General features: G+C 40.5%; 4 protein-coding genes across 6 annotated transcripts; 1 reads left to right on the top strand and 3 right to left on the bottom strand.

Moving 5' to 3' along the window:
- Positions 1-819: 819 nt before the first annotated feature.
- Positions 820-1,538, bottom strand: gpx2 (glutathione peroxidase 2). Its single transcript, XM_085932034.1, has 2 exons — positions 1,297-1,538; positions 820-1,173 (listed from the first exon to the last, which is right to left on the bottom strand). The coding sequence occupies exons 1-2, from the start codon at positions 1,516-1,518 to the stop codon at positions 820-822; spliced, it is 576 nt and encodes a 191-aa protein (XP_085788160.1). The 5' UTR covers positions 1,519-1,538.
- A 180-nt stretch (positions 1,539-1,718) lies between these two features.
- On the bottom strand, positions 1,719-4,511 carry LOC147045238 (ras-related protein Rab-15-like). The gene is made up of 7 exons (XM_085932035.1): positions 4,244-4,511; positions 3,325-3,385; positions 3,165-3,225; positions 2,966-3,043; positions 2,798-2,887; positions 2,659-2,724; positions 1,719-2,586 (listed from the first exon to the last, which is right to left on the bottom strand). Exons 1-7 carry the CDS (start codon positions 4,365-4,367, stop codon positions 2,422-2,424), a joined length of 645 nt encoding a protein of 214 aa, XP_085788161.1. The 5' UTR covers positions 4,368-4,511; the 3' UTR covers positions 1,719-2,421.
- Positions 4,512-5,132: 621 nt separating this feature from the next.
- On the bottom strand, positions 5,133-9,181 carry LOC147045237 (protein max-like). 3 transcript variants are annotated; one of them, XM_085932639.1, is made up of 4 exons: positions 8,980-9,039; positions 7,311-7,418; positions 6,438-6,576; positions 5,133-6,311 (listed from the first exon to the last, which is right to left on the bottom strand). In XM_085932639.1, the coding sequence occupies exons 1-4, from the start codon at positions 9,013-9,015 to the stop codon at positions 6,127-6,129; spliced, it is 468 nt and encodes a 155-aa protein (XP_085788765.1). In that variant the 5' UTR covers positions 9,016-9,039; the 3' UTR covers positions 5,133-6,126. The 3 variants fall into 3 exon arrangements, with proteins under 3 accessions (XP_085788765.1, XP_085788767.1, XP_085788768.1); XM_085932641.1 differs by having other exon boundaries at positions 6,438-6,561; positions 8,980-9,032; XM_085932642.1 differs by having other exon boundaries at positions 5,133-6,576; positions 8,980-9,181.
- A 1,860-nt stretch (positions 9,182-11,041) lies between these two features.
- On the top strand, positions 11,042-12,559 carry LOC147045236 (hepatic sodium/bile acid cotransporter-like). Its single transcript, XM_085932487.1, has 5 exons — positions 11,042-11,409; positions 11,486-11,690; positions 11,938-12,116; positions 12,213-12,412; positions 12,501-12,559. Exons 1-5 carry the CDS (start codon positions 11,042-11,044, stop codon positions 12,557-12,559), a joined length of 1,011 nt encoding a protein of 336 aa, XP_085788613.1.
- The last annotated feature ends 75 nt before the right edge of the window (positions 12,560-12,634 follow it).

Here is a 12,634-nt window from a genome sequence, read left to right as displayed (position 1 = left end):
GCGTGTACGTGCGCTTGTGCTTGTGCCGTGCGTCTGTGTGTAGGAGAAAGTAAGAGCGCTTACTCAAACCGAAAGTTGTGATGTCTCCTGTTATCTCTGTCATTATTGCATCCTAACCTTTATTGAACCAAGACAGCAGGGTTATGATACGTTTGGATTTGTCATTACAGTTATATGATTTGCAAGGAAACCCACTAGCCCGAGGAAAAAGAAAAATCACAGATATAACTTTCTGGGGCAAGAGGTTAACTCGGGTCAATGTGTGCACGCACCTTAGTGACGAATCATAAATCATATTTTCACAGGTCATTTTACTCAAGGGCTGCCAGTATCTATCATAATTTCAGTTATGTTTGTTTATGATGATTGTCAGTGTAGGCTACCTATTTTTCTGACCAGTGAATATTCCATGTCAGCGTGTATGAAAAAATAAAACGATTTACACCGCTGTGAAATATGCTTTATAGACGTTTTTTCTTCTGCGGGCAATCATTTTGTAAGGTATATGTGCGGCGAATATTAATTTGTAGAAGCCCATTCTCTAATTTAAGTATATAGCACCACCTGCTGGCATAAAGAGGAACAGTTATGCGAGATTATCGACATGCGGAATGTCATCAAAAAAAATTACGACGGAACGGGTTGTCGAAATTTTTATTATTTATTATAATATATGTTTGGAGGGAGGCAACAAATATATAAACATTCTATAACCACTCAATTTAAGCACTTACAAAGCTTCAGATGATATATCAGTTGAGTTTCATAATATCACCTTCATTAAATAAGACTTAAACGTGGTGTTGAAAGTCTACATTTTTAAGTTTTGGTTAATTTTAATAATCGTTGAATGTCAGGCTCAATGGCAATAGTGGGGAACTTCCTGCTGTATCTTTTAAACGGCTCTCCCTCGGGTGCTATGAGGAATTTCTCAAAGTTCCAAGATATGTCGGTCCTGGTGATGGGACTCCAAACCAGAAATTTGGGGTCCTGCATGAGGGAGTTTGGGTCATCGTCGGGATAGGGGAGTTTCTCTTTTAGATAAGCAAATACAGGATGTGCATTTTCTCCATTGACGTCGCATTTCTCAAAGATGGTGAAGTTGGGCTGAAATCCTCCGCCTGGGCGTACATGTTGAAGGGAATTTAGGATCTCACCATTGCTACAGTTTTCCTGGAACCACACCAGAATTTATTTTAGTTACTGATGGTTTTGTCACAACACAAATGGCACTGTTTTCCAACCCCTCACTTGTTTTTTTTGTGGTCGATAAACAAGCTCAGCTGCTCAACTAACCTGATACCCAAACTGGTTACAGGGGAAAGCCAGGACAACCAGTCGATGGGGGTACTTTCCTTGGAGCTGCTTGAGCTGGTTGAAGTCCTGGCCGGTGGTGCCTCAGAGCGACGCCACGTTCTCTATCAGCACCACCCGGCCACGGTACACGTTGAAGTCCACAGTGTCACCCTCCAACGTAGTGGCCTTCAGGTCATAGAAGGTCTTGGCGATGTACGCCATTCTCAGCAGTACATGAGAACCTTTGCACTGGAGGGAGGTCAGAGCTTCGGATAAGATGGGTCGGTGGTCACATGACTCGCTGCCGAAGCTAGGCTCAGATGACACTGCGGGAAAACTGATCTACGCCGGACATCCAATACGATCTTATCAAACTCATATTTTTCCTAGACCATATTAAGCTATTCGAATGACGCCATGTGTCTTCTTCAACATTTATTTCATTCTTGGATGTCTTTCATGGCACTTTAAAAAATACATTCAAGTAAAATGGCATCTGAAGCTTAATAGAATTTCAAGAGTCTTAAGTGCTGTGCCGAACATTATAGTACTGTACAGTGAATTGGATATTTTTTTTTTTTTTTGTAGAACCCATTCTCTATTATTTGTTGTAAAACTCACCTAATTGCTTTTTTCCCATATTTGTGCTTAATATAAAAATTTCACCTTTGGCACATTCTTGAGGTATGTTGGTGACAATGTTGAAGTGAAGGGGAAGCACTTCATTTAATCAAGCCAAGAAAAAAAAAAATATTTGTGCCATCAGCGTCTGTAAACAATGGCAAACATTTTGGGTTGGGCATCAATTACTCACGAACATTAACGATTTATGGCACGTCTCGGCCGTAGCAGGAGTTCAATGTACTGGATTCAGAAACAGAATAAACATACAAAGAGCATCACGTGGAAATGAAGCGTCAAGTTTCAAGGTTTAAATAATTAATAGCCTTCCTCTCACTTTACACCCCAACAATGCATTATAAATTAACAAACTATAAATAAGATTAGAAAGCAACAGGATGAAAAGTAGGGAAAGTAGATATGGTATATTACTGCCTTCTGTTGGCAGGTCTTCAAAAAAAAAAAAAAGGTCAATTAAATTAAGAGCGTAAACAAAATGCTGATTTAAAAGATTCTGGCACAGGCACAAACTCTCCGAATGCTTCCGATATTATCTTGACCGTTTTCGTCCAGCCCGGCCTTGTTTAAATAATCATCCAGAGATCCCAGCAGGTTGTCCACGTCTCTCTTGTGAGCATGCAGCACCAGTTCGGTCACTCGATTGAATGACTGAAAGATACCAATGCAGAGATGTTATCGACAGATCGCGTGCACGCTTTATTTTCCGTGTTGGTGATGGACCTTTTCGATGTTGTGGCTCGTGGACGCGCTGGTCTCAAAGAAATCCATTCCGTACCTTTCCGCCAGCTGAAACATTGAATTTGATATTTGAGGGACCATAGAAGATAAATTTAGTCATGAAGAACAAGTTGAGTCAAACCTTGCTTCCTTCCTCTCTCGTCACTCGCCTCCTGGGCTCTTCGTCTGATTTGTTTCCTACCAAAATCCTCTGCACCTTTTCCGGTGCGTACTGTGAGACAACAACAGAGAGGAGGAAGCAAAAGATTGTTTTCGTTCGATTTACATCGTATGATTTTTTTCGGCTTACCTCGTCAACGTCGGTGGCCCACTTGACGATGTGCTGAAAGGAGGACTCGCTGGTGATGTCATAAACAAAGACGATACCCTTAAGCGGAAAGAACAAATAGAAAATAGTGCACCTTTGATAAACAGCATCCTTCCATGCGCTGATGAAGCCAAAACTTAGTCAGAGGTAAAAATAGTTTACGTCGGTTTGGCAAAGTCACCTGTGCACGCCTGTAGTACTGTTTGGTAATAGTCTGATAGCGTTCCTGACCGGCGGTGTCCCTGTTTATAAAAAAAAAAAAAAAAAAAAAAAAAAAAAAAGGATCACACAGATGGACAAACAAAACAAATGAGTCAAATCTGAAAGGAAATAAAACTCACCATATTTGTACCCGCACCTTGATTCCATCTATTTCTAGAGTTTTCATTTTAAAGTCCACACCTAAAAATGAAAATTGAATATTAATCGCACAAAGCAAAAGGAAACTAATGAACAAAAGAGTGAGTTTTGTTGTATACTTTATTTCTATGTGCTGCTGCTCCTTGTGTGTACAGTATGAAGTAGCCATTGTTTGAACTAAAACATTATAATCACAGGAAAAACCGATGCTAATTTCCCTCATCCTGCCTAAAGGTACTTTACGTTATATTTTCGAGCTGGTTGACATTTATTGGGCAAAATTTTATGATTTGTTTGAACATTTTTCTGTTTCAATATATAATGTTTACATAATTCTCTATTGCTTTTTGGGTGGGAGTGACTAAAGGACTATCAAGATTATTTAGAGAACTGTGCAAAGGAGAGAGAGTGAATTAATAATTGTTTACCACGGTTCCAGTGGGCACGCTATGGTTTTTAATATTTTAACTTGTTAAAGGACTTATAATAAATACAGACTTAAGTTTTTACATTTTCGTGCTGCTTGGATTTATTTAGGGGGTGCTTTAGCGCCCTCCAAAATGGGATAGACACGCCTCTGCTTGGTGGTAAAAAAATATATAAGGAAAAATATTTTAATATAGTCACTTATGTTACCTACTTCACGTAGGATTTCCAAATATATTTCTCCCACGCGCACGCGCCTGTCAGACCAAACCTGCCGGGCCAACAAGTAGAGCTACTTTTCCCCACTTCACAAAGTAAAAGTAAACATGGCTTAACACCAAAAGTTAAATGGTAGCTGACATTCCGATTGAATTCACAAATGAGTCAATTTAATAAGTTTTGGGTCTGTTGGTGGTTCGAATACGTCAGTTGTCTGTTTAAACGAGACGGATGACTTCAATTTTAATTTCTTACCGATGGTGGAGATATGTCCCGTATCAAACTCTTTGTCCGTGAAACGACGCAGCATACACGTTTTGCCGACACCTGAATCCCCGAGTAGGAGAATCCGGAACAAAATATCGTACTGCTTAGCCATGATCGAGTGTTTCGAAAAATAACTTTTAATTGTCAGGGAATGACTTCTCCATGTTTTGCATTCACCTGACGTACTCGCCAATTACGCTACAAACACGCGTTAGATTCATGTCAGCTCGGAAATTCTAGTTTTTCAGCAAGTCCAGGTGACAGCGTTGTAGAGCAAATATTTGAGTGATGCTTTTTGGCTGGTAATAAAATTCTACACGTACACGTTCGTTCAAAGTTGAATTTAATTACCATTTCACTCCGTCCGAATACCTGGACACTTCATTTCAGTCATAAATTGAAAGTACTGTACTGTCAATCTGTTTGATAGAAACTACTATGGTCCATGAACATAGCAAAGCAAACAAGCTTCATTCTTCAGAGGAACTGCTTTTAGCAAGTTTGAATTATACTTAAGTCAGGGAAGCAACTTATATTTTTGCACCTTAAGTCAAGGACACCTTGTATTTTTGCACCTTAAAAACAAGCACAACGTGCTATTCCACATACATTTGACATGCAAATTTCCCACATTTAATTTAGTCTTTAAAGTTACCACCTAAAAAAACTCACTCCTCAATTGTTTTGGTCAATTAAGGTCAAAAAGAAAGTTTTATATTTGAAACACTACTAAAACCAAGAAGTCTATCCAACGATTCTTTTTATCAGTCAAGGCACATATTAATAATGGATTTTCTGAATGTTTTAAAAACATATCTTCGAAGTAGTAAGCACATAAATTGTAAGCCACATGAACAGAAACACATAAAGTCAGAAATACATCCGATAAGGATAAAAGTTTTATTCAAGGTATGTCTTAACTTGCAAGACACCCTTTGGCAGTATGTACAACATACCTGTAATTTCCATGGAATGGAACAAACAAATATTGATTACATACACACTCATTTATCTCTGAGAAAATGGGGGGGAAAATAAAGAAACATTCCCAGCACAAGCAAAAATATTCTCAAGGGAAGTTTTTTTTTCTTTTGCGGTTGACACCATTTTGGATTTGGGTTATATACGACACACAACCAAGAGTTCATTCCTAAAAAATGAAGTTGAACTGTATTGTGTAACATTCAGTATCGATCAGGTGCTTATGTTTTGTCTGACAGTGATTAAAAAAAAAATAATAATAGCGGAAAGAAACTAGCTGAACCCATTGTGGGGGCAACTAAAACACAATGTTTGCCCTTTTCAAGTCCAAAAACATGACATCAATTAAGGAGGTTCACTATAAATAAGGGGGATTTCATTTAAGTCCACAAAACACTTTGTCAAAACACAACATTTCAGGCATCTACACCGAATAAGCTGATTTTGCATAACATCACATTTTTCTGAAGAAAAAAAAAGAAAAGATTTAAAAAGGGAATGTGTTGCCAATCAACATATTTTGTCAACTCCTCTCAATTGCAAGTTTTGTGACCTGACATCTCGTACTTTGTAATCTCCACATTCCTTTAACTTAAGGTCGGTGTGAGGTTTGAAAAATGTAAAGTCCTTCAAAATTACAGAGCTGCCTCACTTTTGGGGGGGGGGGGGGGGGGGGGTCACGCTGGGCTGCGAAGAAAGGAGAAGTGACAGGATGCTTAGGGAGGTCGAAGCATTTTATACACAATATATAGCACCTCTCTCCTCCTGACTGACTCAAGCAAGAAGAAGGCAGGACTGAATGCACACAGCTAAGAGGAGTTTCAGAAAAACAAACAAAAACAAAAAAAACCCAACAAGGTCAAACAAAAACAAAAAGTCAGTCGTCGAGTCTAGCTGGGCTCCACGCGCAGCCTCTTCCTGGTCGGAGGCTCCTCGGGCTCCGATTCCGAGCTGGAGTCGGAGCCGCCGTCAAAGGCCGACACGGCGCTCCCTTTGCGGTTGGTGTACAGGCTGCTGTCGGAGGAATAGTTGCTCTGCAGCTGATTGTTACCCTTGGCCTTTTCCAGAGCACGCACTGCAATCACAAAGCTCGCTAAATGACCGCACGAGGCATTTACGAGCCCCACGGTAGGAACCTTCCGAGCCGTCTTGAAAATACCGGTTACATTTGCGGAGGTTCCGCTGTCGCGTACGTACATACCCTGCTGTTCCAGCAGCGCATTCTGCTTCTTTAAGTCGTCAATGTCTTGCTGGTGGGTGTGATTTTTTCGTCTCATGTATTGAATGTACTCAGTGGCTTTGTCGAGAATCTGGGCTCGCGAAGCCTGTTTAACAGAGCTCTGTCAGCAGACAATTTCAGAGAGACATGAAGTAACGATGTAGTGGAAACAGTTTCAAGACACAATTGTTTCATTCAGGGGGGGTCCTCGGTTTACCACGGCGTATCGCTCCTATGCTAGAGACGTACGGGTAGTAAAATTTGTATCAGAGCATTTTCGCTAACTACTGCTAACACAACAGTGAGGACAGATTTCAAGTCAATTTATGGAAAACAATTTTTAGCACGAAACGCCGTGGGTGCCGTTTATACCGTGGAAAACCGAGGAGCCCCTGGTATAACAGAGACAAGTATTCAAGTCAAAACATTTTCATTGTCAACAGTTGTAAAAGGCTGGGTTCAGAATTTAACAAGCAAAGCTAAAAAGCCTCATATTTTTGTGCTAATACTGTCTGCTAGGGGAAAAAAATCATTACAGATACATTCTACATCAGTTATGTGTTCATTAAGGCTATTCTGCCCGGCGACAATGACAATCAGGGTCTTTAAGATGATCCGTGATGCAGTGAATCATAAACTTTGGGCATAGTTATGACATAACTTCAGAAAGAAGTTAAGGTACAACTCAAAAGTCAAGGTCTGTTGACGGCACAGTGTGTTACTTGCACTTATCTGTGCAGATATTAAGAATCCGATTTACATGTCATAACAGACTCATCTATTGACTTTGGTGTACGCTTCAAGCTTTTTCCATTTTTCGGAGGTTTGTGTCGGGATACGTTTGTCCCTCCTCACCTTCTCTCCTTGCAATGCAGGCACCGAGTCTCGTAAACCGTGAAAGCTGTCTTTGATGTGGTCCCTGCGTTTACGCTCCAGCGCGTTGTGATGTGCTCGCTTGTCTGCCTGCAACAAAGACGAGATTTTTTTTTAATATATTGCTCCACTGACGTCGTTTCCTACATCTTTGTGTAAACCAAATTTGCGCGACATCACCTGGCAACAACAACAAAAAAAACCTGCTGTGCAAGTTGAATAAAAATTTGCTATGTTGGAAGTGGTTTCAGGGAACGTTGACAGTGCAACCTTACAGACTACTTACTTCTACTGCTGATTATCAAATAATAGAAAAAGCTACAAACTATTTTCCTCATGCTTTTTCTTCCAGATTTGCTGGTACTTGGTGGGACTGAAATCAAGCTCAACAATTGCGGTTGGGGACCCATTTAGAAGACACGGGCGACATGAAGACTACCGTGATGACGATCAAGGAGGAATCCACCAAGAATTTGTTAGACTTCAAAGAGCAAAGCTTGTAGTCTGAATTTGAAAAATCTCTTTCATGACACCAGTACTGAAGCTTTTATGATCCGACTCATCTATGCTTTTTGTAACATTTCTGTCTGGTGCTGTGACATTTTAAACTCACTAATAAATGGGGAAATGCTGCTGCAAAAGATGTGTACATCATTTCAAGGGTTGAAGGCTTTGCAGGCCTGCAAGCAGTGTGTGGCTTTATGAGCAGCAGCTTAAACAAGTGAGGGGGAGGGGGAATCCATGAAATCCACAGATATGAACCAGATCGTGGATGTTGAATCATTTCACATGAATACAATAACTACGACTCGATTAAAACATAATGGCATTAGATTAGAATTGGAGATATTTCGACAGGCTTGCACGACATTGTACTGTTGCATTTAACATGTTGAAGAGGGTGCACGCAAATACACAACAACCATGAAAAGATCACGACAATGCAGTCCAATTAAAGTCACGTTACCGGACACTTAGCTAACCGATAATATATTAAATGACAATTATCAGAAAGGGTTAGCAATATACGACAGCAGTTCGACGGAAGACGCAGTGTTTTTAAGCCCCCCCGCAGCACTAGGTTTGCAATGTGGGTCACTGCATCAAAATATTATTCCTCCGATTGTGTATTAAACAACGCTAAGATCGTTATTTTATTTTCAATTTCCAAAAACCTGTTCAATCGGTATGAAGTAATAACAAATGACGTCATGTACTAGAACCAAGTAAAGTTAACCTTCTCAAATAGACCGACCTTGCTCTTGGGGAGATTAGTTTTGCATTAGCCCAGTGCCCAATATGTACGTTGTTTTGTTTTTTGTTTTAAATTGAAGCCTACTTTTTAAATGAAATTAATAAGGCAAAAAAAGCAGCTTTTCAACAGTTGCTTGGTACTGTACTACGAATGAAGGGAAGGAGCAAACACAATTTAAAGCGTCTAGTCGACGCCACCACTCCGCCTATTGCTCGGTATACGAATAACACACCATACAAGTTATTATTCCAAATAAGTCCCTTCAAACATTTATCAAAATTCGGTATCTTAGCCTACTAGCTAACCTTGCTAACTCAGATAGCTCCGAGCAAGATACCGCGACAAAGTTGCTGTCTAGCTAGCTGCCTTTTAAGTGGGGGAAACTGAGGCACATACATCGCTGTCGACTTCGATGTCATCGTTTTCGCTCATTCTTCGGTAAAGGGGGTATGCGAAAAGAAAACAAGCAGCTGTCAAAACAAAAGCAGCAGCGAGCGGAGGCAAAATAAAAAAAAAATCTTGCGTGAAGCTCTGCTTACAGCAGAGACATGACGATGAACGGTTACTTTACACGTGATTCGCCTACACATGGATCAGAAAACACACAAGGCGCATGCGCAAAAAAAAAACCAGGGCTTTCTGGGTAATGTAGTTTAGCTGTACACGCATCACCGATATGACGCGTTTTTAAACTACATTGCCCACAAGCGCTGCAAAAGACAGTTTGCAGGCCGTAAATATTGTAACCTCGGGACATTTAATTATGATTCATGCATCCTAAAATTGCCCACTATCAACATTTAATCATCAGCACACACAACTTTAATTTGGTAGTCTCGAATCAAGGAAGTAGTCATAGCTGTTACTCGCTGATAAACAATCCTGTGGTGTGACAAGACCACTGGGACAAATTGTGGCTTGTTTGACACAATAACACGGCTCGTCTCTATGATTATGAGACCAGATGGTGGCCTAGCTCACTTTGAGTCGCCCTCCCCCTCTCACAAATCTATGGATACAATGGACATGCATGCTTGCATGCATGTTGAGTATCACAAAAGGGTGCATTTGGCGCCATCCATCCATCCATCCATCCATCCATCCATCCATCCATCCATCCATCCATCCATCCATCCATCCATCCATCCATCCATCCATCCATCCATCCACTAGTAGAGATTAGAGAACCACACTGGAGCTCTTTTGTCCCACATGTGAGTTGTTTGTTTTCGAAAGCGTACCGCTCAATTGACAAAGAGGATATCGCCTGCCAAGTGCCATAGTTTCATAACATGAAATGGGCCTCTCTTTGCACATGCACCTCTTGAGGCCCAATATGATGTTCTGATTAAGGCAGGAAGGAGCCTCATGCAGAATATCTGAAAAAGCCAGGTCACTACTAAACAGAATTTCACGGAATTCCTGGTAGAAGGGACAAAAAGAAACCAGCTGCGTGTGGTGTAGCATTTCAAAATGAGGTTTGTGTTTTGCTACAGTCTGCAGCAGCGCCACCATGTTGCCATGGAGCCACATGACACAGGAGGGAGGGTTTCAGTCTGGCCACAAAAGAAGAGGAGCAAAGAATGCGTGCAGGGATGCAAACAAAGTTTGAAGATTGGATTTGCTGCAAGGTAAGAAATCTCTCCAAGATTTATCCGAGCATTGAGTATAATTTAGATTTACAATTTAGTGAGGGGTGGTAGATTGTGTAATTTTTCACAGCCTATTTATCATCCCGTTTAAAAACCGACAAATAATCAATAGTGTTGTGCTTTGAAATAAATCTGTTTCTTAGAGGGAATTTATTTTATTAAATTATTTTTAAAGCAAAGTTCACAAAACTGGAACATGATTCTAATTGTGGAACATCATTCAATGAGCATGTACAAATGATTTACAGCAATGCACGTATCTTGTCATGCACGTGTTGTTTTGGATTATGGAAATTAACAAAATATTCTAAAACTAATTTTAGACTATATAATCACATTTATTGCACATTTTGTTTCTCAAGAAATAAAAATTTGATGAATTGGCTGCTATTGCATTTTATAAAAGTCAGATAAACTTTTTTATGAGTGCTGTATTTGGCACACACAAGCTGCACCATGATAAAAAAAAACATGGGCAAATTTAGAAAAAGTGAAATGGAATTTTCCATCCGTGTTTGTGCCCTGTGATTGGGACAACCCTAATGAGTACAAACTCAATAAAAAAAAGGATGATTGGGATTAAAATTAGTAAAACAAAAACCAAAACAGAAGGGGCCCTCAAACAGAACCTTGGGGAACACCAGAGGTGAATGATGGTTTTACAAGGAATCTTGAAAGATTGATTGATTGGTTAAAAAGTGTGTTTGCATCTTCAAAATGCAAACATCAACGTAAATAACTTTTACTTTATATTGTCAGTCAGGTGAAGCCCACACAGTATATGAAGCATTCAGAAGAGCTCTACAATGAATGTGACGGACATCAACCATGAAGGCAACATGTCTGTCAATAGCAACATGAGCATCCTGAACATACCCCCACGTCTCAACAATGCCCTCAACACCTTCTCCATCATCATCCTCTTCATCACCATGATATCCCTCGGGTGCACCATGGAGATTTCCAAAATCAAGAGTCATCTCCTCAAGCCAAAGGGAGTGGCCATCGCCATGGCAACCCAATTCGGCATCATGCCCTTGACTGCGTTCACACTGGCCAAATTGCTGAAGATGAATTCTGTGAAAGCGGTGACCGTGCTCATATGTGGTTGCTGCCCTGGAGGGAGCCTATCCAACATCTTCTCTTTAGCCCTAAAGGGTGATATGAATCTCAGGTGGGCGTGGTGGACATCATCTAGCCACACCTTCTATATGTCCTTTTGAAAGTCTTTTTTTGTTTTTCTCTTGTAGTATTGTGATGACCACATGCTCCTGCATTGGAGCTCTGGGTCTGATGCCCTTGCTGCTTTTAATTTACTGCCAAGGCTTCAGCGGCTTGGAGAACGCAGTGCCCTTTGTGGGCATCCTGAGCGCTCTGACTTTCACCCTGCTGCCTTGCGGTATGGGCATCATGCTCAATCACTACAAACCCAAATATACACCAGTTGTCCTGAAAGTAAGATTTTTTTTTTTTTCATTTTGTTGTCCAACACAATTTCCTTCTTGTTGACTGAATGCCTTTTAGCAATGTGCTGTTATCAATGACTTTTATCTATTCCAATGGAAATTTGAGCTAGAGGAAGTTCGCAAAGAACAAAATGTTCTGGGATAATTAAAGCCATGTTTGCAAACAGGAATATTTTCTTTCGAGTCAACTTTTTCCATCCAGTGACCTCTTACACCGTCTTTCTTTTTGTCAACAGTGTGGCCTGGGCATTTTGATTATCTCTAGTATCATTGTGTTCACTTTATCTGGTGTGGCGGTCAAAGACATGCTGTGGATGATCCTGACTGCCGACATTATTTCCGTGGCGGCTCTGATGCCCCTCATAGGTTTCATTTTGGGATATGTCATATCCGCCATATGCAGATTAAGCTCAAAGTAAGTTTGACTGTTACGCGAATAATACTAAATTGGGTTCGGGTTGTCATCGTACTAAGCAGTAAGCGCTATTATTTGTTTGTGTGCGGAATCCAGATGCTGTAGGACTGTCTCCGTGGAAACAGGCTGTCAGAACATCCAGCTGTGTTTGGCTATTTTGAAGGTGGGCTTTCCTCCGGAGGTCATCGGGCCCATGTTCCTCTTCCCTTTGCTTTACTACATATTCCAGTGCGGAGAGGCTCTTCTCCTGACTGTGTGCTTCAGATGTTACCAGATGGTTAAGTCACCAACTGAGGGTAAATGTCACAGCTGTGTGTGTTTTTGTGGGGGTTGAAAGGAAGATTGGGTTTTTTAATATTGTTGCCAATTTTTTTTTTTGGACAGAAACAAGAATCTTGACAAATGTTAACGTGAAACAAGAGGAGGTGAAACCGCCTGAGTGACTTCACTTTGGATCACATCGAAGACCATTGAATATGGAAAATATTTACCTCACTTTATTTTTCTCCACATTGTGA

The sequence above is a fragment of the Syngnathus leptorhynchus genome, chromosome 15 (assembly GCF_054491065.1).
Source record: "Syngnathus leptorhynchus isolate UIUO chromosome 15, UIUO_Slep, whole genome shotgun sequence".
Lineage (NCBI taxonomy): Eukaryota > Metazoa > Chordata > Actinopteri > Syngnathiformes > Syngnathidae > Syngnathus > Syngnathus leptorhynchus.
Note: the sequence above shows the minus strand (reverse complement) of the source record. Positions and strands in the feature narration are given on the sequence as shown.